This window comes from Neolamprologus brichardi, chromosome 15, assembly GCF_056152115.1.
Source record: "Neolamprologus brichardi isolate AB-2024 chromosome 15, ASM5615211v1, whole genome shotgun sequence".
Classification (NCBI taxonomy): domain Eukaryota; kingdom Metazoa; phylum Chordata; class Actinopteri; order Cichliformes; family Cichlidae; genus Neolamprologus; species Neolamprologus brichardi.
The window spans coordinates 11,427,963-11,453,569 of record NC_142118.1 but is presented as its reverse complement, the minus strand read 5'-3'; the positions used below and the strand labels follow the sequence as shown (position 1 = coordinate 11,453,569).

The following is a 25,607-nucleotide window of genomic DNA, read 5'->3' as shown; positions in this document are numbered from 1 at the left end:
TTACTGCTTTCTTTTAAGGTTCCATAACAGACTAGATGTTTTTGAAGCCTGAAAATAGAGCCCAGTGGAGGAGCAGGAGTCAAGTACCTCTTAAGAACATTTAAAATACAATACGCTGAAAGCCTAGATGGGATTATTTGCCCAGTGACGCCAAAAACATGCTGCATGCTCCCCCAGCTTTTAAAAGCTCACACACCAGTTGGATTGATTGACATTTCTGCTGCCAGAACACTCTCAGATACTTGGGCTGAAGTGAGTCATTTACATACGTTGGATTAAAGTCGAGATACAGATTTTATTTTTTTTTAATTTTGCACATCAAGAATTGTTTTGAGTTTTCAATCATTTTATTTCTCAGAAAGTCCAAAGGATTCAGCTTCAGATTTAAAGCACAAAGCCACTCGGATCTCATGTTTCAGAGCCAGACATAGATGAGCGCAGCCGGCCAAACTTTTGAAGGAAGTCTGCCTCAGCTTTGACTAAAGCTTCCTCATCGATGTACACTGCTGGTCTCCTTGCTGCTACAAAGTACTGCACCTTCCTCAGGGTCCACCCGAGGACATACATGAGCAGGCCACACACAGCTGCAGTCGACCTCCCCACTCCAGCGTTACAGTGGACATAGACTGTGTGGCCATTCTCTAGGAGACCATGAAGCAAGAATACAGCCTGAGGAAGCATCCTGATCCGGCCTGCAGAAGAAGACGGCAACTCATAAAAGAGATACTGAGTATTTGTGTAGTTTTCTTATCCTACTTATTTCAATTAAAGGACTGAAACCTCTTCCCCTCTCCATAATTTCTGTCTTTACTGCAATCTGTGGCATGCAGCAACAGGTCAGTTAATTCCTGATGGATTAAATCTTTAAATTTTTTCGAGCTCAGTAATGTTCCTGTGCTTCAGGCTGTGGTTTTTATACTGACATTACTCAAACAGAAATAAACAGTGCATTTGCTGGGGGCAGTTACCTGAAGCTGTAATTACTATAGGTAAGAAAGACCGAATGCATTCCCATAGCTCAAATGTGTTTTTTAAAGTTTCTGGTCAACAATGGAGGTCCACAGATTGGTAATAAATGAAAAAAAAAAAACCCCAACAAAATTTGCTATTAAAGTGTTTGGCCACAGCATCCTGCCAGAACAGTTCCAGTGTGCCTGCAACTCTAATGGAGGGATAGCTGGCCATTTTTCCAAAAGATAGTTTCTCATTTGATGTTTTGATGATGGTCATAAAGAAACAAAATCCCTCATTGGTGTTCAATTAGGTAGGAATGTGATGACTTTGAGGTCATTTTCCCCCTCATCCAAGCATACAGTGATCACTTATTCCATATGAATAGATCCTGGGACAGACTGCTCCCATCATATTAGAAATAATTCATCATGGGATAAAAATGACCTCACAGAACAAACCAGCATCTTAGACATGTACCAGTGTCTAAGATTAAGAATATGCTGATAATTTATCTAATCATAACACTTTTTTCTACTTACATGCCACAGGTATAGTTTTTGTCCCACTGCACTCAAACAAATCTGCATCTTTATTTGTAATGATTCCTTCTATAATATCCTGCTCTGTGTAATTGCTGATGGAATATAATTGCTGATACAGGCTGTTCTCATCCCGTACTCACACTCTCAGTCATCTGTAGAAGAATTGCTATCAAATGGGCATTTCTGTCTTGATGAATATCCAAATTAAATTGATCTAAGGCATAGGGCCTGCTTTTCTCACACATGGATTAAACCTAGACTATAAAACTGTTTTTTTTCTGGACATCTTCAATTTGTTTTTCTATTACTGTCCATCGGGCTTTACCCTCCGAACAGAATTCCCAGTTTCATGTTGAACCTTTGAATAGCTCTAAGTTCATAATGTTTTATGAGCGCTAGATGGAAATCGGAAATGGGGTTAAACACATTTAAGAGGTTCTACTAGGAATTAAAAAGGGCTTTTTCTTCAACCTCGTATGACCAGAAAATCGTCCTTACCCTCAGTGCTCATGTCCGATGTGGGCAGCCACACATACACAAAGCCACAGTCTCTGTACAAATGCATCATGGTCTCTGGGGTCATGGTTTCGTCGGGGTTACGCCGGCAGCCGTAGGAATTGTTCACCACATCCCACTCTGTCTGGAAGTTCATAACTGCTGTGATTCCCAGTTCATACTTCATCTTGACTGTCACGTGTTCCACCTGTCGAGGGCAGCTGCCCAGCCAAATACGTGGCAGCACCCTGGGGTCAATAAAAAGACGTGTACACTGATTATTTACTTGTATGTTAAAGTGATGGTTATGTACTTCTAATGACGCATTTTCATCTAAAATTTTTTTACATCCTACTAGCCAGACCATCCATTAAGACATTTTAAAGTATCACAGAATCTAAATTTGTGTTTATCAAATATATAAGATACATAATAAAGAATAAAGAAGATTGAATTGTGAAAACATTATTTAAAATCCATAAAGAGAGCCTAAAACTCTCAGTGGGTAACAAATAAAATAGGTAACACAGAGGCTGATGGACAGTGAGGTAGGACTAGGACTTTCAAGGTGCTCCTATAAGCAAAGCAATGACGACAGAGCTATCAGAACAAAGCTGACTATTATAGGTCAACAGTAAGCAAAAGTGGTTCACTTATGTGTCATTGTCTTACCTTCTTCACACTGTTCCTCATAGTAGTGATGCTTTATTGACCCCCTCATCCTCCTAATTTTCTTCCCGACCACTCTGGTTTAAGGCAGACTCCACTGGTGTTCATTAGCATGCATAAAGTCAGCAACTAGGACGTGACAGGCAAAACAAAGGCGACGCCTTTAATACCTGATGTCCCAGAGCAGCTCTGCAGTGGAAGTATCTGGAGCTTAACTTGCTGTCACCTGTTCACCTCTGTTTTTCCCTCCCCACAAACCTCATCATATCACAGTTTAGCTATATGTCATATGTGGATGAATTGTGTGGAGTCTGGTTGTTTCCACTGTGCCTTCCTCACATAGTACTGGCTATGGTACAAATTAGCAATTCTAAATGCATAAATTGCCCCTCTCTATCATCTCCATGTTGGACTGGTTACCAGTTGACAATTGCTGAGATAGGCTGGAGCCCTCCTATGACCCTTGATAAGTGGTTAAGAAAATGGATGGATGGAAGGACTCTTATTATATGAACCAAGCAGCCAATATAAACCAAAAAACAACAAGTTGTGTATAACCTGATTTCTTGTTACCTTCCTAATGTGTCTAGCATTTTTGCCTACTAGTTTATTTTAAAATGGAAACAAAGGATGCACTGGACGATTCTAAGAGTTTGTTTTTTTCCGTTTCATGAGCTCATACACTTAAAAGTGCAGTAATATCCTATCTTATGAGAAAGATGCCTTTTTTGTCTCTGGTCTTTAGTTGTGAATCAAACTGAAAAACAAATGTCTCAATCTGTTGAAATAAAAATGATAAACATCATAAAAAAAAGGCTGAGTAAGCCCTGGGCCTTCTCTCTAAATATGAGCTTGACAGATGACTTACCAGCTACAAAGTGAGTGGTCTCCCCGTGAATGTTATAATGACTTACTGCAGAGTGTGTGTAACACTTTGGGCTATATGGATGCAAGGTCTGAGGGACTAATTTAAAAAGCTATTAACAGGGAAGATACAAAGGCACAGTGCTTCCTATTGAACACAGGTCCTTGACATAAGCCTTGTAAGGTCTTTGGACACAAATTAAAACCTGATGGCACAAGCCAAGCCAGCTCATTCTTATGCAAGTTATGTGCTTGCTGCCTCGGGGGTCTGGGGCTAATTTCTGAAGTGCCTGGTATGCCATGGCACCGAGTCTGTGCCTTACAAACGGAGGGCATGCACCGGTAGGCTGTGTAACTACTTGGTCTCTGCCATTTAAGACAAATATGTAGCGTTCATTGAAACATGAACATACCGTACTGTAAAAAAAGGTCTTGAGCTACCCCAGGTTTCTTTGTTTTTTGCTGGGAAAATGGAAAATGGTTGCGGAGATTTATTGAAATGCTAAACATACATGGAAATACAGCATATAAGGCAGAAACAGAGTTTGGATTTTATGGATGTGGCAACCTTTTGTTCGATTCTCTGTCAAGATGATTCAAGATTGCTCCAGTTATGTGGAGATGCAGGCTCTGGGGAGGCCAATCCATGGCCGATAGTCTTTTTTTGGGTCTCTTTCTACCCAGGTATGCTTTTACTGCACTGGCAGTGTGGTTGGGATCATTGTCATGCTGAAAAATTAAGCTGCTACTCATTAGATACTTTCCAGATGATATTGGATGATGGATAAAAATCTGATGGTAGTTTTCTGCATTCATAATTCCATCAATGTTGATAAGATTCCCAACAACCAACAAAGAAAACTATTTCACATTTGGATCCATCACTCCACGGGACCTGTTGCCATTGACTGTAATTTGCCATATCTCAGCTTTAACGTCATTTTCCCGTCTTGATGGCCACCCTTCTATTAAGACCATCTTTAAGAAGCCTTCAGTTAACAGTCGATAGATCAACTGTTGGGCCTCGTGCATTTCTTAGGGCCTTTGACAGGTCTGTGCTGGATTCTTCTTAATACGTGACATTCAGATATTGTTCATCAGGGTTTTTTTTTTTATTTTTTAGGTCTGCCACTTGTTTTTTTCATCATTTTCTAATCCAGTTTCCTAAGATTTTGGAAGGAGACATACAAGACTGGTTCATCCCCTGAGTTAGGTTCCCTTTTTATGCTTGAATGATTCATAGGTCAGTGTTAAGAGGCTTAACACTGACCTGACAAGAGGGTCTGGCTCCTTGTAAGCAAAATATAAAGAAATGTAGGATGCCTCAAGACTTTTGCACACTACTACACATCCTTCAAACTATCTAAAATAACTTTTATTATATAATTTTATAATATTTTTTATGGCACCAGCTCTTAGGCAAAGGACATCTACAGAAGTTTCATTTTCATTGGCTACAACCTGAACATAAAATGAGTAGCAAAAGACAGAAAATGTTCTGACAACAGGTGTTGGGATCTTATTTTTACACCTTATTTGACCCAAGAAAAGAAGGTCGTAATTCAACACTACGAGATTAACTTTCTTAATATCCATATCTTTAACAATACACTTGTACTTAAAAGTTCATCTTTTCTCACTTTCACAGTTTTAAACCATCTTGAAATCCAATGTAAGCAATGCAAGAGAATAACGTATCAGTCAAGTAGCCAGTGCTGTATGAATTGCCTTAGAAATCCAAATGAATTCTGAACGATGCCTTCTCCTCTCTCTTAAGAACCCAAGCAAGGTTAAGGAGGTGATAATACAACTGCTAGTGGTCTACCTTTTTTATGGGTAATCATTTTAAAAGTGACAGAGGATTTATAACTACATGAGGAACGGCAAGGTTAAAAAACAAAGACGAGAACCAGGCTTTGTCTGTCCTGTAAAGAATGAAGGTTTTTAAACTCAACGACTATCAGGAAGAAAGGACACTGTGACATGACTAATGCTGAAGTACTTCGCAGAAATCTTCTCTGACGTTTTAGTGTCAGAACGGAGAAGAAATTAAGCGTTCATGGACAATACAGATGAAAGCACAAGGCTCGTTACTGAATATGCTTAAGTTTGAAAACTGTAAGAAAAGTGTAAGAAGACAGGGTGATGCAATTCTCAAGGTTGTTCAAGTAACTATTTGGGGACATAATTTTTAAGACACATGCCACATAGTGATAATATCCAAGGCTCAGTTTCCAGCAGAGGGACCTCCCACCTTTTTCTTTTTGGCCTTGTTTTGGTCTCTCTTAAAACTGCAGACCGACAAAAGAAGGCAACATTACCAAAACTTAATTCTGAAACAAAGAAACAATCATATAGATATTAATTTCCCCCAGAGGAGCTAAGTAATTTTTATAGCATTATTAGGCAAATATTGCAGAAAAGATTAAAAAACCACTGCATTTCATTATTACGTGTATGCATGTGTGTGTGCGTATGTGGCTGAAGAGGAAGTGTGGTGTTGGGAGTGAGCGGTGGGGTGGATCTCCATTTGTATATACTCCAGGCTACAACACGAGTAGCAATCTGGAAGTTTTAGACATGGTGTAAAGAATATATTAATGTCCAAATGGCTAAAAACCACAAAGAACCCCCCAAAGGAATACTTCTATATTTCCGAGAAGATGTTTTATTCACTTACTTGCAGAGAGTTTGCAGAGCAGATATATAAATCATTCCCACGTCTGTATATTAAACATGGAGCTACTTTCAGTGAGGTGAGACTTGTTTGAAACGCAGATGGACCACAGGTGACTCTCAGGCTCTAACAAGATGTGCGTACTAGCACCTCTACACCTCAAGTTATTAAGTTATAAACTACACCCTATTTTCCATTAGGTTGCCAGATTGACTTTGCTATACTTTTTTTTTCTTTACTGCTGGCTTGAGCTGTATTTGCCTCATGAGGTGTATAGTTGGATCAACATTTACTGTCATCCCAATAACACCATTTTCAGAGAAGGAAGCTCCGTATCAAAAGGGTCTGGGGCGCTAAACTAACCTACCTGCAGCCCAGACCTGTCACCCACTGACAACCATGACATGTTATGAAAGTATCCAACAGGCTTGTTCTTTAGCTCCTCAGACAGAAACCTGTTAACTGTTCTCACCTTATGCTTAAAGACAAAGGAGGTGTTTGCAGTTAGAGCTCCTCAGAAGTGGAATGACCTGAGGAAATACGCATCGCCTCATCTGTGTCTTCTTTAAATCACTGTTCCATTCATATTGTGAGGCTTGTTTTTTAAAATTTTGTTTGACCATCTTCTGATATAGATTCAGATTTTTTGTCATTCTAAGCTTAACTTATATCGTTAATTTTTATGTCAACGATATAATTGCAATGGAATCACATTGCTTCTTAATCTTAGTTTGACGTTGCACTTGAGTCATGTGGGTTATTTTAATAGAAATGCCCATTTTTGTGCTTTACAAATACAATTTATTATTAATTTCAAAGCTGTCACAGTTGATTTCTCAGATGTAACAATTATAGAGAAAAGATGCAACACAGAGTAAAGGAAATGTGTTGTAAAATGGTGATTAAAGAGCTATTTATTAGCTTCATCCTTAATAATTAACATTTAGATACATTACTGGTTAATAGTTCCTCCAGATGGACCAATTGCGTCCATCTGAGCTTATTGCTAGCATCCTTCGCCTTTACTTCAACATCTGTGGTCTTCCTCTTTTTCACCAGTTTGGCAGCCCCATATTCACCATCCTTTGTCCAATACGCACACTATCCCTCGTCTGCTCACGTCCAAACCACCTCAGCCTTGCCTCTCTAGCTTTGTGTTCAAACTGCTTAACCAGAGCTGACCCTCTGATATACTGATTTCGACTTCTGTCCATCCTGGTCACTCTTAATGAAAATCTTAGTATCTTCGTCTTTGCCACCTCCAGCTTGGCCTCCTGTCAATCTGTCAGAGCGACCATCTCTAAACCATACATCAAGCAGGTCTCACTACCATCTTTTAAATGTTCCCTTTCAGTCTCGCTGCTATCCTTCTATCACAAATCACAAACCTCAATCACCAAAATAAATAAATAAAATAAAACCAGCCTTTCCTAACCCACTGAACTGTGATCATCATAGAATTACTTAGTAAAAGTGCAAAAAACTGTCTTTACATACCGAAATTGTAAGAAGTGTACGAACGCACAACACTGCAAATTATCCTATATTAATGCTCCCTTGATTAGAACATCATGCAGAAAGCGTGTATATGTACTGTATTACCTGGAGAAATGCATGGCCTTCTGACCAGCCACACTGAAGTAAAAGTTGGTGGTGTGCCTCATCTCATCTGTGTGCCCCGTTTCTTCTATCCAGTGGCCGATGGGGTGGCAGTGCACGCCATCCACCACATTCTTATCATCATATGTACACCATCTGTCATGGCTCGGTCCGCTTCCTGGTGACAAAGATGACAAGCACGTTAATGCACATAAATCAGGGACGTCAAACTCATTTTCCACGGTGTGTCACATCCGGCCCAGATCTTGAGTGTAAAGTGTAAAGAGGTTAAACTACACATTTAGCTGAGATGTCTTGAAATAAGAAACAGATTTCAACAGTATTTCTCAGTTTTTCTACATGATAAAGAAATGGTGTTGTAGTAAATGAAGAAGAAATGTGTCAGCATGATTTAAACTGTATGACAAAAATATGTCAAATTACATAAAAATAGAAATGAGTTTGTTTTCTGGGCCCACTGTAAAAAGCATACATTTCTATAGTAGATTGTAAAAAAACAAACAAATTACAGGCACTTTTCTGTTATTTAACTGTTAAATAACTTAATTTCTGTGATGCACTATAAATAGCCACTGGGGGAATTCTTTATCAACAGGAGAAGTTGTAAAACTTCTTATATTCTAAAGCTATCCAGTGGGGCAGATTGGAATATTCCCCGGGGGACGATCTGATATCCTCGTGTTGGTGTTGTTCCCTCGTCATCATAAATAATGTTGTTCCAGGTTCAACATTGCAAGTGACCAATCACCTTCTCCTGACATCATCCGCGACCTCGAAAAAAACAAACGCCTTCAAAAAATCTACTTCACTTGCGAGAAGAGAAACCGCCTCTGTAAGGACAATATGTATAATGCTTACCATTTATTAAAGAAAAGTATCCTGAAATTCAAAGAATTCAAGTTCCTGGACAAGAAGCGGTTTGTCTTCTCGCAAGTGAAATAGATTTTTTTAAGGCGGTATTTTTCAAAGGCACAAAAGGGGGACGTCACAACAATGTGATTGGTCACTTGCAATGTTGAACCTGGAACAACATTTATTATGATGATGTGGGAACAACACCAACAAGAGGATATCAGATCATCCTTCACGGGGCTGATTCTGGCCTCGGGGCCTTATGTTTGACACCCTTGTTATAAACTGTCCAACCATCGGCGTAACTTTGTGCTGAACATTGGGGGGGTCAAGATCTCTGTCTAAATAAATAGATGATTAAACATGTAACTATTTTGCTGGTAATACCTGAAATGAGTAAAGAAAATCAACAGCCTATTTATGCAAGATAATTCATAATTTTATTGGGGGGGGTATATTGGTTGGGTCTGATTATTGGGGGGTCATAACCCCCCTAACCCCCCTGGAAATTACACCCCTGTGTCCAACAGTAGGACCATATCACTCATTTCAAATGAGAATCCTTTTATCCATTTACATTAAATCAAAAAATATCATAACATTAAATATAGCCTACATGTTAAAGAAACTTTCAGAGGAATCCAGTATTGCATTACTGTGCATTCATTCCTGGGTGCAGATGATGAAGTATAAATGCTGAACTCTATCTGTAAACCGTTATATTCACATGCTGAATTTCAACTGTTAATTTCAACTAAAAGACTCAATAGTTTTTTCGGATTTTTTTCAGGAATTTTAAACTTTTTTAGGTTTGCAGATCCAATGCAATTTGTTAGCCACTGAACATTTAGTGTCACTTACCGCCATCATGTGGCACTATGAAAACATTGCACAATAGCAACCAAACATGGCGCAGTCATATTTATGTCTCTCCCCGCTAACCTTACAATAATTACAGCAAATCTGTGAGACGTCTTGAAAACCGTCTACATGTGAACCAGATGTGATGCGCATGAAACCAGAAGTGCACAGGTACCTTCCCAGATAAAGGTGCCTCTGACTCTTTGGATGAACTTGAACCACAGTGTGTCTCTGTGGGGCTCGGCTAGGTGCACCTCACCGATCCACAGACACGGTTCTGCGGGTGACGGGAGTTTCTGTGTGGCTTTCATCCGAACCGCTCTGTTCGGGTCCCAGTTCCCCATTTCAGCACGCGAACCCAAAACAAAGACGTCGACCTCCGAGGACTCCGGAGTGAGAATGACGCCGAATCTAAATAACATGACCGCAGGCTTGCCTAAATCTGTTCAGCCGATTGTCGTATGGCGACCTTATGGGTTATTATGGCCTATAATGTTATAGCAGCTATTGCGTTACATTCGCGACGGTGTGACTGTATGGTGTAGCCTAAAAATAACCGGGTGCAGTTGGACAGTTCAGTTTGCAGCAAAGACAAGAAAAAGAGAATGAGGTCCCACTCTGCCAGGATTATCGGGCACCTTGCAGAAGCCACGTGAGACTGGACAGCTCAAAGTACTGCGCTTCAGAAAACACATTACTCTCTGGGCAGCATCTACTCTTAAAGGGAAAGTATTGTATTTTCTATACATTCATTTTCTTTTATTTGTTTTTTGTTTTTTACGTACTTCTGTAGTGCAATAAAAAAAAAGGAAGCGTGACAGATGGATAACATCTATTGCTTTATAAATAACTGGACACGAATAACTTGAGTTTATTATATAATATTATATTACAGTGCATTTCTAACTACTGTAGGCAGCAAACAATACTTTTAACTAGAGATTTTTAGAATTTGAAAGAAAGGCAGACGTGAAGTGCAAAAGTGAGATCAGAGGTCAAATGTGACATGGTTTTTTTTTTGCAAACTATAAGTGATATTTAGAATACCCAGATACCAGTATAATTTTCTAAATGTGGCACTTGAATTTTAAGTACAGCTTTAAAAACAAAATTTGTTTGACCTCATACGAACTTGAGGAACAGGTACAAAAAAAAGCACAAAGTAATGTGATATTTAAAGACAATATTTAGAATAGGATTCCCTCTATGCTTGTAGTTTGTCAGCACGAACAATGGCAGTGAGAAACGTAGTTTTAAATAGCTATACGTAGCTTTATCATCACCTTGGCCTTCAGATCAGCTGTTGACCTAGAACAAGCCAGAGGTCAAACTTGACACAATATTTAACATTTTTATATAGTACATTTTATGTGTAGACAAAACCACCACACTGGTAATGGTATCTAAGTTCTCAGTTTTTTTTGTCAATTTTTAATCCATAAATTATTAAGCTGACCTTCAAGACTTTGGTGGAATTTATCGTATGCTTACATTTAAACATGTAGTGCTTCTAAAAAAGTGGTAAAAAAACCCAAAAAACCCCAGAGTGGTCAAAGCTTTCTATTTGGCACATATATGTGGAGATGTTTTACTCAAATGCAACAAAATAGCATTTTAATAAATTCTACAAACACAATGAACTAAATTTGCCATCCATAATTTACTACAAAAGATCCTTTTTAACACAGAACAGAACAGAACATCTTAAGCTGTGTGGTGTGGTTGTGATTGTGACGCCATCAGGCGTTTTCATTTATTTGGAATGAGAGAAGGTATTACCAGAACAAGCACATAATTGCTTTGGGTGGCCGAGTGCCAAAACTTGGGCTCTGTCCTCTAATCCTTCAGAATCACCCTGCATGTATAGGGCTAAGATCCAAATATTTCTGGTCCTCAGTATTAATAACAATAATAATAACAATGACAAAATGCTGGTTTTATACAGAGTAGAAGTAATGTGGTGCACGAGAAGGAGGAGAATCCAAAGAAAAGCAAGGATGCCTGTTAGGCAGCCAGGTTCTGTGTTGCAGTGAGCCGATAGGTTTGCAGTGCTTCAGGGTTTTAATCACATTTCTACTCAGAGATTAGGCAATAACAAAAACTTTAACAAATCCTGCAGCAGAAAACAACATCAGCAATGTGTGGATTAATCACATGGCACAGTAACTTAATTAATAGAGGTATGCTCAGGACCTGACTCGACCCTAAATGGTGATTTGTGTTCTTCTACACACATCTTTTAAAGTAGAAGAATTTTAATAAAGCAGCACTTTTCTAGATGAATCCTGCCCTTTACCTGCCTCTAGAGAACAGCTGCCTCTAAGACTGCACAACTAGCTTCGATTTCAAATAAAGGGGGTCAACCTTATAAACTGTATTGATTCTTCTTTAGCCGTCTCTTGAGAATGTGTAAAATCTGCACTTACATAGTATTAATTTTGTTAGATTACTTGTTTTTCCCTTATTAGATCTGCTCATTTTTGACTTGTGGATGTGCTCTCTTGTCAGTAGAATTTAGGCCATCATGCACAGAATTTGCCACTCATCTGACCGGATGAAATTATGATCCGTACATGCAGTTCACCATTTGATCAGTTAAAGCTGAATAATTGTTGTACACTGCCACCATGCATGCTATATGCTGTACATGCACTGTTTCTAATACTGCACTTTAGAAGTGACCAACACCTCTAATGTGAGCATCCGCAGTATCCGGTCGTTAAGTGATGACGTGACGAATCCTACTTCCGGGCCTAAAGTAGTCTGCGTTTAATATGGCTTTTGTGTTGTTAACATGTTTAATGTTTTGTATTTTCTTCTATTTAATCTCAAAAAGCTCCTAAAACAGTCAGTGATCACTGTTGACCTCCCTCGGCTTTTATTACCGCTAATCATTTATTTAAGCTCAGTTTTTAAAACCTTAGGATGTAACTACAGCCCAGCCCATGCAGCAGTATATGAATGACTAACCTCGTATTGTGGATGGATTATCTCAGTTGTTCTCCTGGCTGAAGTTTGGTCCTTTTACAGCATCCTGCCATGCGATTACATTTGTTCCTGACCACCGAGAACACTCACGTTAACTTTTATTGAGTGGGAAAAAAGTTAGCTTGTTTATATTATGCTAACATAGCTGTGTTGCTAGCGGTCACGTAGCACATCATTATATACCCTACAAACGTCACTGCTGTTTAGTTTTCTGTCTTCATTTATGTTGGAAGTGATAACAGAGCTGTACGTTTTAATTTGTTTCCAAAACCCCGCAGTCAGGACATGCTATATTGTATTTAGATAGAAGCTAGCGAGCTAACGTCCTGCTAACTTCTAACTCAGTTAAATGTCATACATTCCATTTTCATGGATGCCTGGATGTTAAACTCAATTGTTACACCTGGTAGAGCAGAACGCTGGTCATTTTATTAAAGATGAAAGACTTTAGACAGTTTTTCAACTCTCAGTAATGATCATTTGATATATGGACCTGCAGCGGAGTTTAGGCCCAGACATGGCTAGTGACGTCAGACTTAACGACCGGATATGGACATACATTTGTGGCAAGTATCAGTTTGTATAATCAAGAGACTCTAAACACAATCCCTTTGGAGAATTCATGTTTTTCACTATACCTGTCATGGCTTTTGTGTTTAAGTTATATACCATTATTATTTGTTATTCATGGCTTTGGTTTTGTTGATGGTTTTCTGTTCATTTTATATTTGTAGTTCTAGCTCCTGGTTTCAGTAACTGTGTCTTCCCTGTGTTCTATGTTTCATATCCAGTCAGTCATGTCAAGTCTGTGTATCTGAGTCTGCGAATGTCTCGTGCTTCCTGTTTTACTTTGAAAGTCCTTGCCTTATGTCTGGGTATTCTGCTTTGCATCCTTTGTCTTGTTATGTGTGATTTGTCCCGGCTTTGTTGCCACCTTGTTCCCCAATCACTCGTTGTCCTGCCTGTGTATTTAAGCCCTGTGTCTTCCTTTGGCTCAGGTTTTTATGTTTCATGTCTTGGGTTTGTAGCCCCAGACTTTTGTTCCTTTGTATCATTTTTTAGTTTCAGCCAGTTTTGTTTTTGTTTTAGTTTAGCCGCTGCCATGTTCAGCACTTGCTTGTATTTCATTCCCCCCACTGTAAATAAAGCTCACGTGTCAGTCATTCATCAGTGCCTGCCCTTGGGTCCTTTCTCTCACCACTCCACATGTCTGCTGCTTTTCGGTTACAACCAAAGAACTGTTCTAGTTTGAAAATACCTTGTCAGGCATGTATGAATTAACCTCCTACCGTGTAAGTTAGCCTGGTGGTGCCAGCTGACGCCTTTCTTAAATAATTATGCTGATCTCTATTTTAATCAGGTTCAGATATGTGGAGGGCACTTCAAGCTGAGAGTTTCTTCCTGTAATTGCTTCACTGAGTTTTGACAGCTGGGCTTGAAACTCCATGATCATTTGCTTTAAGGCAAACTCATCAAATTGCTCTTCAGCGCACTGACCCACGAGAACCTGCAAAGTAATGAAAAAAGGTCAACCGTTTTAGTGATACGATCTTTAAAAATGTGAATTACAAAACCTTTTTGTTACATTTGGCCATTCTCTACTTCACAGTTTTGGCCTTTGATCAAGGACCTCAGTTTGTACAAATACCAAACATCTGGTCTTACCTTCATGTCTGGGCTTATTAGTGAAAGCAATAAGCTTTCGCAATAAGCAGTAAGTGTCCATGGCTGAAGGAGTTTCAGGTAAGGATTGTGACCAGAACTGTGATTAAAAAACAAATATATGTATATATTTTTATGTTGTTATATCTTTTTTTTTGGGAGTGGAGATTTTTGGGGGGGAGGGTGATCATCATGAATTGATAAAATGTAAAACTTAATACATTAGTGCACTTCTGAGAGAGATGTCGAGCCATTCCTGCAAACTCCACTGTCTCTCCAACATTTGGGAGAGTCTCCAAATTTGTCTGAACCCTTTAGTGGTTGGAGAAGGTTTTCTCAGCAGGAGCGAGCCATTGGGCACCCAGGAGTGGTAGTCAAACTAGATATAGGAGTTTTGAGTAAATTAGCTTCACAGCTGTGCACACAGCTTCCTCTGGAAATCATCAGGACGTCTCTGGACTTTAAATTTAGCTTACTATAAAATGTGATCTAAAATTGACAACCTGTATATAAAATATGTTTTAATTCAAACACTTTATGCATTTCATTGCCTCACCAGTCTGTTTGCAGCATGTTGAAGTGTCACTGTAAAGATCAGGATTGTGATGAACTTGATCACTCAACAGTATAAGTATGTTGGAAACCCTGTTAACAGCACAGTCATGACTCACAAGAAAATGTAATAGTATGTGATTTTATGTATACAAAATAAAATTTGGAGCATTTACATCTTACCAGAGAGTTTGTTTTCCAAGAAGCTATGCATGAATATCTTGTGGACCATCTTTTGAAGCTATCTGACGGATAGTATTAATCCACTATATAATCCAGTTTGACTTTCAATGAATCTAACTTTAATGCAACATTTTTAAATGAAGAATTAATCACCACACTTCCAACGATGTGCAAGACTGTTTATTAATTAATTAATTTGTAGACATTTATGTAATGCTTGAATGGATTTCCTGAATGACATGGCCTCCAGTATTACTGTGAATTGCCAAAATGAAGACATCCTGCCTCTGAGTGACAAAGTAGTTTATTACTCCTTTGCTACTCTATTATAATTCTTCAGTGTCAGGCTGTCCTAAAAACGCTCTGAAAAACCTTTAGCTGATCCAAAACACTGCACTGAGAGTACTGAGAGTACAGTCTTTGGCTCTCGGAGGAGGTGGATGCACTTTTTCTCCTCTCCTCTCCCTTATCTTCCCTGCTTAGTTCTTATGTCCTTGTCTAATCTCGTGTTTTTTGTATTACTTTTCCCTGGAACACTCTCTCACAGTCTGTTTCTAAAACCTAAAAGAGTATTATGGATTTGATCAACTGGTCTTTGAATGCTATTGACACCCTTTTCTCAACGAGAAGTCTGGGCTTGGGAGAGCCCGAGTGCCCTGGAGGGACTTTCCCTGCCGGATACACGATGGACGGGTGGCAGACATGGAGGATCGTGTGCCTGGCGGGACTGTCGATCGAGGACGCTGAAGATATCTACCTATTCGGAACCATGATAACAGGGTTCTTGCTGATCGGAGCTGGCTAGGCCCTGGCTTATCGGAGAATTGAGAAAGCGGAACCGGCTGTTCAAATCCCCCCAAGGCTTCCCGCTGGGATTGAAAGGATGCGACGAGGCGCGACTTCTCAGAATGGGCTCACTGAGTGCAGCATAGTTAAGATCTTGGAGAAGCTTACGGCTGCCGTGAATACTCAGAATAAGACCTCTGAGCGAAAGTTGGATCACATCTTGGAGCAGCTCACTGCGGTCGTGACGTCTCAGAATCTGCTCTTTGAGCACAAGAATGACAAGACCACAGAGCGCAAGTTTGATAACATCACGGAGAAGCTCGCTGCTCTCCAACGGGAGATTGAGAGTCCACTGTTCCACTTAGCTACTTAGCCTGGCATGGCGAAGGACACTGTCTCAGCTGAACTATGGACACACACACACATACATATACACTGATAAGCACTCACTCATCACCCCTCCACATGGACACACATGAAACACGTACACTGATACGCCCCCGCTATCACCCTCCCTACCCCGGATCCAACGCCTCCTCCCATGCTCACCTCCCATTCGATGTGGACACCGGATCAGCTGGAGGCGAAATCGAAGACTGCAGAGGTCCCGGATCAGCTGTACACACTGGAATACTCTCCCATGTTGCTTGTCTGTGTTTATTGTGCTATGGTGTGTTGATATCTGTGCATTCCTGTATTATCCTTTTGTGTTACACATTTCGATGTTTTTTTTTCCCCTTGCTACTAGCCTGACCTGTCTCCCCAATGTGATGTTTGTGTATTGTATGTACGGTTGGCAAGGTCTGTCATCTCAGTTGTGGGCAACTGCAACTGACAAATAAAGGCTATCTTATCTCTCATCTCATCATCACAGAGACTCCCATATTAGCTTCTACTCATTGGCTTCCAGTTAAATCCAGAATTTATTTGTTTGCCAGAGTTTGCAAAAGAATAATGGCAGGCAGACCTTTTAGCTATTAGATCCCTCTCCTATGGAACCAGCTCTCACTTTGGGTTTGGATGTCTTTTAAGACCAAGCTTTCTTTTTAGATTAAACTTAATATATCAGTTATGCTTCTATGTGCTTGAGCACCTCCCATTTCTTTACTCCCCATGCATTTGTCACAAATTACCTTTTGTCTACTTTCTCTTGTAGCCCATCACCCTATACCACCCCATTTATGGTTCTCTTTATGATCCATTTATTTCTTTCCCTACCAAGTGACATCATATTATTGCCCTTTCTAAATTTAGTCTTTCATCAAGTTCATACTTCTCTACTATATTATATATATATATGTATGTGTATGTATATGTATAGGGGTGGCTGTAGCTCAGGTGGCAGAGCAGGTCAGCCACTACTCAGAAGGTCGCTGCCTCCTGGCTGCATGCCAAATATCCTCAGGCAAGATACTAACCCCATGTTTGCCTACTGGTGGTGGTCAGAGGGCCCGGTGGCGCCTGTGTCCGGCAGCCTCGCCTCTGTCAGTGCGCCCCAGGGCAGCTGTGGCTACAATGTAGCTTACCATTGCCAGTGTGTGAATGACTGAATGTAGTGTAAAGCGCTTTGGGGTCCTTAAGGACTAGAAAAGCGCTATACAAATGCAGGCCATTTACCATTTATATGTATATGTATATATATATATGTATGTATATATATGTATATGTATGTATGTGTGTGTATATATATATATATATATATATATATATATATATATATATATATATATGTGTGTGTGTATATATATATATACATATATATATATAAGAAGGGGGCTCTGTTTATGTATGTCAAGTACACATATGGACAGCCATTCCTACAATTCCTAAAACAATATTAAACAAATGTATAATACAGTGTACAATAGATGAGCTCCTTCAACAATGACTTATTCGACAAGAGTCCAGATGATTAAACTTGAAAGTGTTGTCAAAGTTTAAATGTAAGTTTGGTATTAGAACATAGAATCTGTTTCTCATTACTGGAAAACAGTACTGGTCAGGCAAGATGTTTGTTTCAGGTGTGTTTTTCTTCTCTTCCAAGATATCCACCTCCCTCAGGCATCACCAGGAAAATAATCTGATTCGTGATAAAAGTCAGATAATGATTAATATCTTAAAAAGCTACAGGCTTTAAAGTCACAGTCCTTATTTACAAAGAATAACATTTACATATAAAAGTTTATTTTCCGAGATTTATTTTGAGAATCACTGTCTTAATGTTCGGCTGAAATTGTCCACTCCGCTTTCTGTTCCACATAAAGTGATGTACTGTATATGTGGTCTAGTGACAACAGCTCACATGCGTAATGCGTGCGAGCTGTTGTCACCTTTAGCTTTTATTTACCCATGATTGCATTGTGGAAACTACAGAAAAAGAAATCAGAGATACAAAAAGATTTTTAATGCTTGAATTTGCTGAGCCTCATTAGTATTTCTTTATTGGTATTTAATGTCACAGCAAGAGGAAAATTAAAACATACAGCTTTACACAAAGAGTGATTGTTCCCACCGTTCTGTCATGAATAAATTTTTTTTTTATTTTTTGGATAATCTGTTTCCCAGCATTTTTACATTGTTTGTCTGATCCCTTTAAATCAACTCTGAACCACATAAAAAAAGAAAGTGAAAAAAATGTATATTGTACATTGCTTAACATATTTGTTAGGCCACCTGTCATGAAAACACAAAAGAAATATTTTAGAAATTTGTCAAAAAGTTGTTTAAAATTAAGAATTATATTGTTATTAGGGAAATAAAGTGAGTTCACATTTTTATACCCAAATTTTAGCCAACACATTGGACTTGAACCATGCATATATATATTTTTCTGTTCAGGAATACAAGAAAATAATAAAATTTGGTATCTTAATTAAAAAATAATGAGCTTTACTGTTTTAGAAAAAAAGAAGAAGAAATAGTAAATTTGAAAATTAATGGATAACAATACTTACAATGCAGCTCATGCATACTGCTGCACTAACCATTACAAAAATGTAAAAATGATTTTGGTAATTACCAGTGCTTTTTATTTTAGACAACTGTGCTCACAGTCTAAATCTTCAGCATTGTAAAAGAAGAACTAACCTTTACATATCCTTGGTAACATTAGCTATGCGCACACTATGTGTCAATCATGTGCCTCCTACAACCAAAAAAAGGAGTGATAGTCTCAGATGTGCATGTTACTTTCATTCGTATAGGAACAAACTATTTTAATTGTATGTATATTCTTTAAAAAGCATGATAAATGGTTTTTAATTTGTCATAATTTCATTTTATTGTAAAAAAAAAAAAAGTCCCCCAATGTCCCCAAACTAATCTCTTAATCTATGTAATACATAGTAGATACAAAAGATGAACATGCCTATTTATCATGATACAACTAACATATAAAACCTGAGAAGCTGCCAGCGTCACCTCACTTGGTACTATATGTACCAGAATTATAGACAAAGAAAGCAGAATACCATGTATTGTTGACTAAATGGTTACACTGTTCTCTATTTCAGTCGGGTTCAGATATGTGTAGGGTACTTCAAGCCGAGAATTTCTTGCTGTAATTTCTTCACCGAGGTAGGACAGCTCTGCTTGAAACTCTTTAATCATTTGTTTCGGGGTAGGTTCATCGAATCGTTCTTCAGGGTACTGACCCAACAGAACCTGCAGAGGCAAAATTAGTTAGTCAGACTAACAATATTTTATTTGTGATACTCTTTTTTTTTTAAAGAAATATAAATAAAGCATGAAAAGAAAAAAGATACATACCACATCTGTATACTTGTGGGAAAGCATCCAAAGAATTCCTGCAAACTTTACTGTCTCCCCAATATTTGGAAGAGTCTCCAATAATGTCGTCATGCTTGACTGCCCCTTTGTGGTTGGAGCACGTTTACGAAGCAGGAGTGAGCCACAGGGCGCCCAGGAACTGTACTCAAACTAGAATGAAACATAAGTTTTTATAAATGACTTGCTTTATTTTTCAAAGGACATAGCTATTGTATCTGTGTAAATAAGTGTAGATATCTGTTCTCATGTTAAACATTATCCACCAATATCTTCAGAGCTACAGCAAATTTTATTACTCTTCTATTATGTTTTTCTGATACATAAAGCAAAGGGAATTATAGTCAGAGAGAATAACTGACAAAGCAGATTTTACTAAATGTTTTATATAGTTATATAAATGATAACTGTGGTCCAAGATTTTGCGTGCCATAATGTGTGTTTTTTGATTTTTGCTTCATTATGACAACATTAGGTGAAAGTTGAATATCTGGAAAATGTAGTTGGTTTCAGAATGTCTAAAAAATCTGATAACTCAGCTTATCCCAGCATGATGGGACAATAAGCCAAAGAACTGGGTGCAGTAACTTGGAATGACTTGACTTACTCAGCCAAATGCTCCTAAATTTCTTGTAAAATTATGAGGTGTTTCTCTGGATCTGCTGCAGTATGTATCCTTTACAAAAATGCAAACCAAAGAAACATGGAATAGAATAGAGACACTTCTCTGTGGCCAAAAGGCAGCTGAATCAATTCCTTATTGGAGATGCAAAGACTCACTGTACTTGATCAAACATAATTACATAGCGTGCTGTCATACCTGTCCATTATTGAGTGCAGCATGTTGAACTGACACTGTGAAGATCACCATGGTGATAAACTTGATCACCTCCTCAACAGTATTAAAGGATGCAGGAAACCCTGTTAACAGAACGCTTGCTGTCAATCACTATTTTTTTCATTATAACCTAGGCTTTGTGTCAAATATAATTAAGGGTATTTATTATTTACCAGAGAGTTTGTTTCCTACGACGCCGTGTGTAAATATCTCATTGATCCATTTCTGAAGCTCTTTGTCCTTGCACACATCGCTGTCTGATGGATAATAGTGCTCCACTATATACTTAACAAAGCTGGTAAAAATATGTAATATATGCATGTAAATACAATTTTATATTAAATTTGCATTGTAAAACCATATTAACACCAAGTTCCATCAATTAATCATTGTTGTAGTTGCAAAAATATAAATGCAATGTGTAGTGTACCAAACTAACAAAATCAGATTAATATTATCTAGTAATGAACATCTTGCAGCTGTATTGCAATGCTGTTGCTTAAAAAATGTATTATTCCCATACAGTTAATTTAATCCTGACCTGTTGATGATGTTCCACAGCTTGAGGCCATCATCTCTGTAGTAGAAATTGGGGATTGACTGCAGTCCTCGTGCAGTGATGTTCTCTGGCAGGCAGAGGGAGCTGTACGTCATTCTGGATAGACCCCGTCTCATGAGCTCTTTTATCCCCTCATATCCAAGTGAACTCTATTGGTAATTAAATAGTTGTAGTTTGGTAGGTTTCTGGAATTTATAGTTATGGAAATATAAAATACAAGAACTATGAGAGCGTTGGGATGTACATATGCATACAATGGCAAAAGGCCCATCAGGTCCAAAAAGAGTGTTGCGACCTATGCTGTTTATGTGCAGAGTGTAACGGAGGTGTGGGATCAGAAGCTGTGCAGACAGAGGATAAAATACCAAATACAAGTTAGAATCAAATCAAATCAAAGTGAAGTTCTGTTAACAGAAAAGAAATTATTTTTAATGTTGAAATAGGTTTTTCTATAGTATATATTACCACACCTGTTAATTTGTGGTATCATTTTACCTTGTAGAGAGGATGAATCTCAGGGAAGCAGCGGAAAGTAGCAATAGCAAAGACCTCTGCCAGAAAGTGAGTGCTCATGAGGTGATAGACTGCTTGATGTTCCAGTAGATCTGAATTTTTAATAAACAGCTTGGCTAGCAGCCAGTCTGCCTCAGAGTCACTGGGCAGAAAGATGGGGTTCTGCTCAGAAGGCTTTTGATGCAGCTGGATTTATAAGAAAATAAAGATAATAAATATATTGAAAAAATACAAACAAAAAGAGAGAAAAACTACAACTTAAATGCATAATGACACCAGTGGCTCCACACGCACGTCTTCACTGTGCAACACAAAAGAGCTCATAATATGAATGCCATCTGTTCTCTCAGTAAAATACCTGTATTGCAATTGGCATCAGTTTGTTCTCTGGGTTCATGTAGAACAAACACAAGCCAGCTGTCACATGCAGAGGGTGACCATCATATATCCTGGTGGGTATTCCATCCATGATCTTCTGGTCACAGATGAAGATATTTCCTTTCTGAACAAACAACAGAACAGAAGCTCAGAAGTTAACTGGAGACAGCAAATTTTAAAACTACATTTCATTCATACCTCCATTTCCTGCTTCAAGGAGGTCCCATCTCTCAGGAATGGCTCCACCATCTCCTCTGTGACAGGAAAGTTTGGGGGAAGTTCTGAGCACCTCTTGATCACATTTGGGTTTATAGCATTCAGAAACTGGAATCCAAAAAAGTCATCATCCTTCCAGTGTTGCATGACATACTCTGAAACACATTGGCAAAAAATATTGTTTCCTATCTTGTCAGTAATCATTGAGCTTTTACAAATGAGTACCTGCTCATAATCACTGCTAACAAAGAAAAACAAGATTCAGACTGTCCTTTATAATACGGCCCTATAAAACAGTCTAATTTCTTCAGGTTTAGCTGCTGACAGTTATTGACGCCATCAGCCGTTGATGTAGATGTATTTCACCAAGATGGTGTTTTCTACCTGATATTGTAGTCTTTTTGAACCAAAAGGTCTTCTTCATATCATCTGTGTTTTTCCATTGTTCAGTAGATCCAGCGAGCCCCTTGAACATCAGTTCAGCACCACTAAGTGAGGAGGAGTAAGAAAAATTTTAAACAAGATACATGACCAGTAATTCACAATTCAAAAAAGTCTTTTGCCCTTTTTTGGAGCTACTATTAAGATACAGATTGAATTCCTAACTTACATCATCCTTTTGGTATAAAGCAGCTCATCTGATTTGGTTGCAGAGAAACGTATTTCAGCTGGAAACTCAGACACATTTTTAAAATGGCTGTGGTGTGGTAGCTTTTTGTCTGTGATCTCCCATCTAAAAACAACAACAAAAAAGAAAAGTGTAAAGTCATGTGTATAGCTCAATGTTTAATGTTAAAAGACACAAAAGTAAGAGTATTAGCAGTATAAATATGCATGTAAACTTACTGGTACAATTTCTTTTTATCTAGTAGCTCATTTCTTCTGTGGTCAATCAGCAGAGGATGATCATCCTCAAAAACCTTCATAGCTGTGAGGTATAAAAATGGTTTCAAAAAAAAAAAAAAAAAAAAAAAAAGTCAAAAGCAAAATACAACAATGTTTGAAAAACATTCAATGATATTAGCATCATTAACTTATAATGAATTGCCATTTCATTTTTTAGAAGACCTCGCCCTCCTCTGAGCTCCACCAGCTCTCCCCTGGAGATCCATCTGTAACAGGGGAAGAGAACGACATCTCCCTCTGGAGTGGTCACCACTATTCTGGAGCAGTACCACTCATCTTCTGAGATTAGAAAAAATGGATCTTTCTCAGCCTTGACAAGAAGAAGCTTTCCCAGTGACATACTGGTTTTTATGGTGTACGCTCCTGTCTGGAAGTCAGAATATAAAACAAACGTTAAAAAGCAAACTCATTGCATTATTCAACGTTATCATACATGCATGTTGAAAGCAAGCTAGAGACTCCTGCAATAGTGCAGTCACTCAAGTTAAAGCTTTCAAGTGCTAGGGAAAAAAAGACAGTGGACTTCAATATACATTCACAGGACACTATATTAGGTACACCTTTTCTGCTGCTCATTAATGGACAAATATGATCAATCAAATGGCAACAACTAGATTCATTTTGGGATATAGACATGGTAAACCCTGCTGAAATTTAAACTGAGCATCAAAAGCCTGGGTCGATATTGGAGGTGTCTTGATTTCTGCTGCAAGGGTCACAATTTGGCATAATGAAAGCATAATACAACATGAAAGCATGGACATGTTGAAAGCATGGACCAGGCTGCTGGTGGTGTAATGGTGCGGGAATAATTTTCTTGGCACCTTCTAGGCCTCTTAGCACTACTTGAGCATCATTCAAATGATCTAAAACATGCTTCTTGAACATTACAATGAGCTCACTGTACTCAAATGGCCTCCACCGTTCAGAGCTCCTTTGGCATGTTTTGGAACAGAAGATGCACATCATGGATGCACAGCTGGAAAATCTGGTGCAACTGCAAGATGGCTCAAATTCTCGGAGGAATTTTTCTCTATTAAGGCAGTTCTGAAGGAAAATAGTGTTCCCTCCCCAGTACTAGCAAGGTGTACTAAACCACTGGCTGGGGAGTATTTGTTATTGTTATAGTCCATAAACAATTCAAGTTTTTATTATATTTATTAAAAATAATATTTTTTGCATCATTTCAATCAATCAATCAAGGCTTTATTTGCCATGTGCAGGTTGCCCTGCAGTGAAATAGGACCTGCCGTGTTCCCAGGAGGGAACAAGCATCGAAGGATAATTTACAACATTATGAATGAAATGGGCTCTATTTGGAAGCAGCCGGCCCCCTCCCCTTTCGACGGGTTGTGTGTGAGACTTTAAATCGTCAAACTGTAAATTATAAATTTTTAAATTGTTATTGATCCCTTTACCCCGAGTCCTACAGCGTATATTTATTTTCTTACTGTTCTTATATTTATTGTTTGTTTACTTGTACTGCCGTAACTGGAGCCTCGTCGTCTCGTCTTTCTATATACTGGACTGTATGTAGCGGAGATGACAATAAAGTTTACTTTGACTTCAGCAGCGAGCAGGCGCACCGAGGGCTCTCGCGCTCACTTTTCGCGTATAGAATTTAAAAAAAAAAAAAAAAAAAAATCGGTGCAAATTATAAGTCTGTATCATAATGTCTGGTGTTTTCGTGTTTGTTGTTTTGTTTTTATTTTGTTTTATTTTGCGAGTTATTAGATGCTGCTCCAGCTGCCAGAGAATCCCCCGCCGCCCCGCCCTCTCCTCCCTGTGCCGCAAGCAGCAGGCGCTCCTCGCAAACGGAGGGCGCCCTTACTCCCAGCAAATGGATGATAGAAAACCGATCGGTGCCTGGGGCGCACTGACAGAGGCGACATTATGTCATCGGGTGCTGGTAGGTTCTCTCCCTAGTCCCTAATAGTGACTCAAAACATGGCTGGACTTTGCCTCTGGAAGAAGGAACAAGCCCCCCCCCCCCCATTTTATAAACATTGTTACTCTGAATATATCTTACCTTGCCGGATTTAAAGTCAATGCCCAAGTTGTCCAACTTAGTTCGGTCACTCTGCCCTTCTGTTCCAAACAGGGTGATGTATATATTGTCCATTGTCCCTGCGTGTTTCATGTCACCAGTTGTCACCTCTAGCTTGTACACCGCCATGGTTATGTCTTTGAAAAAGTGTAGGAGAAGAAAATAAATCTCAAAAATATGATAGCAAACAACAGAAAGACGTTAACTTTTGTAAACTTAAAAATATTCATCAAAGGAAATTCTTGTTTAAGCCCAGCTTCACTGAATCTTGTCCCGGGTACATTATTAAACCTAAAATGCAATGATAATCAGCTATCATAGCAAGCACAAGCGCAGTAAGTACACAAACCTTTGCTTTGGAGCCGTTCTTACTCTCCTCTTAGAGGCTGCACTAGTCGTCGGCTTTATTTGTGGTTTCAAGTAAAGTGGGAGTTTCTCCCTTTTAAAAATTAACTTAACAGGTAGGCCTGGTTAATCAGGTTTGCTTGAGATCAGCCCCTTAGATGGATGTGTAGTCTATACTTGGAAAAAAACTCAGACATTTTTCCAGATAACTATTGTTTTCCCATTGGTTAGTAGATCAATTTAATATCAAATAAACAGCATCAATATAAATATAAACTGTCTAGTGTCAGTTGAGATAGGTTCCAGCCAATGTG

General features: G+C 38.7%; 2 protein-coding genes across 2 annotated transcripts; both read right to left on the bottom strand.

The window, feature by feature from the left end:
- Positions 1-275: 275 nt before the first annotated feature.
- Positions 276-10,143, bottom strand: epm2a (EPM2A glucan phosphatase, laforin). Its single transcript, XM_006792445.3, has 4 exons — positions 9,710-10,143; positions 7,804-7,978; positions 1,995-2,239; positions 276-692 (listed from the first exon to the last, which is right to left on the bottom strand). Exons 1-4 carry the CDS (start codon positions 9,954-9,956, stop codon positions 409-411), a joined length of 951 nt encoding a protein of 316 aa, XP_006792508.2. The 5' UTR covers positions 9,957-10,143; the 3' UTR covers positions 276-408.
- Positions 10,144-18,119: 7,976 nt separating this feature from the next.
- LOC102778614 (hydroperoxide isomerase ALOXE3-like) lies at positions 18,120-25,364 on the bottom strand. Its single transcript, XM_087852430.1, has 15 exons — positions 25,298-25,364; positions 24,931-25,085; positions 23,064-23,268; positions 22,842-22,923; positions 22,606-22,728; positions 22,380-22,483; positions 21,978-22,150; positions 21,760-21,903; positions 21,384-21,587; positions 21,143-21,229; positions 20,871-21,037; positions 20,503-20,624; positions 20,312-20,412; positions 19,474-19,644; positions 18,120-19,368 (listed from the first exon to the last, which is right to left on the bottom strand). Exons 2-15 carry the CDS (start codon positions 25,075-25,077, stop codon positions 19,189-19,191), a joined length of 2,010 nt encoding a protein of 669 aa, XP_087708556.1. The 5' UTR covers positions 25,078-25,085; positions 25,298-25,364; the 3' UTR covers positions 18,120-19,188.
- Between the last annotated feature and the right edge of the window lie 243 nt (positions 25,365-25,607).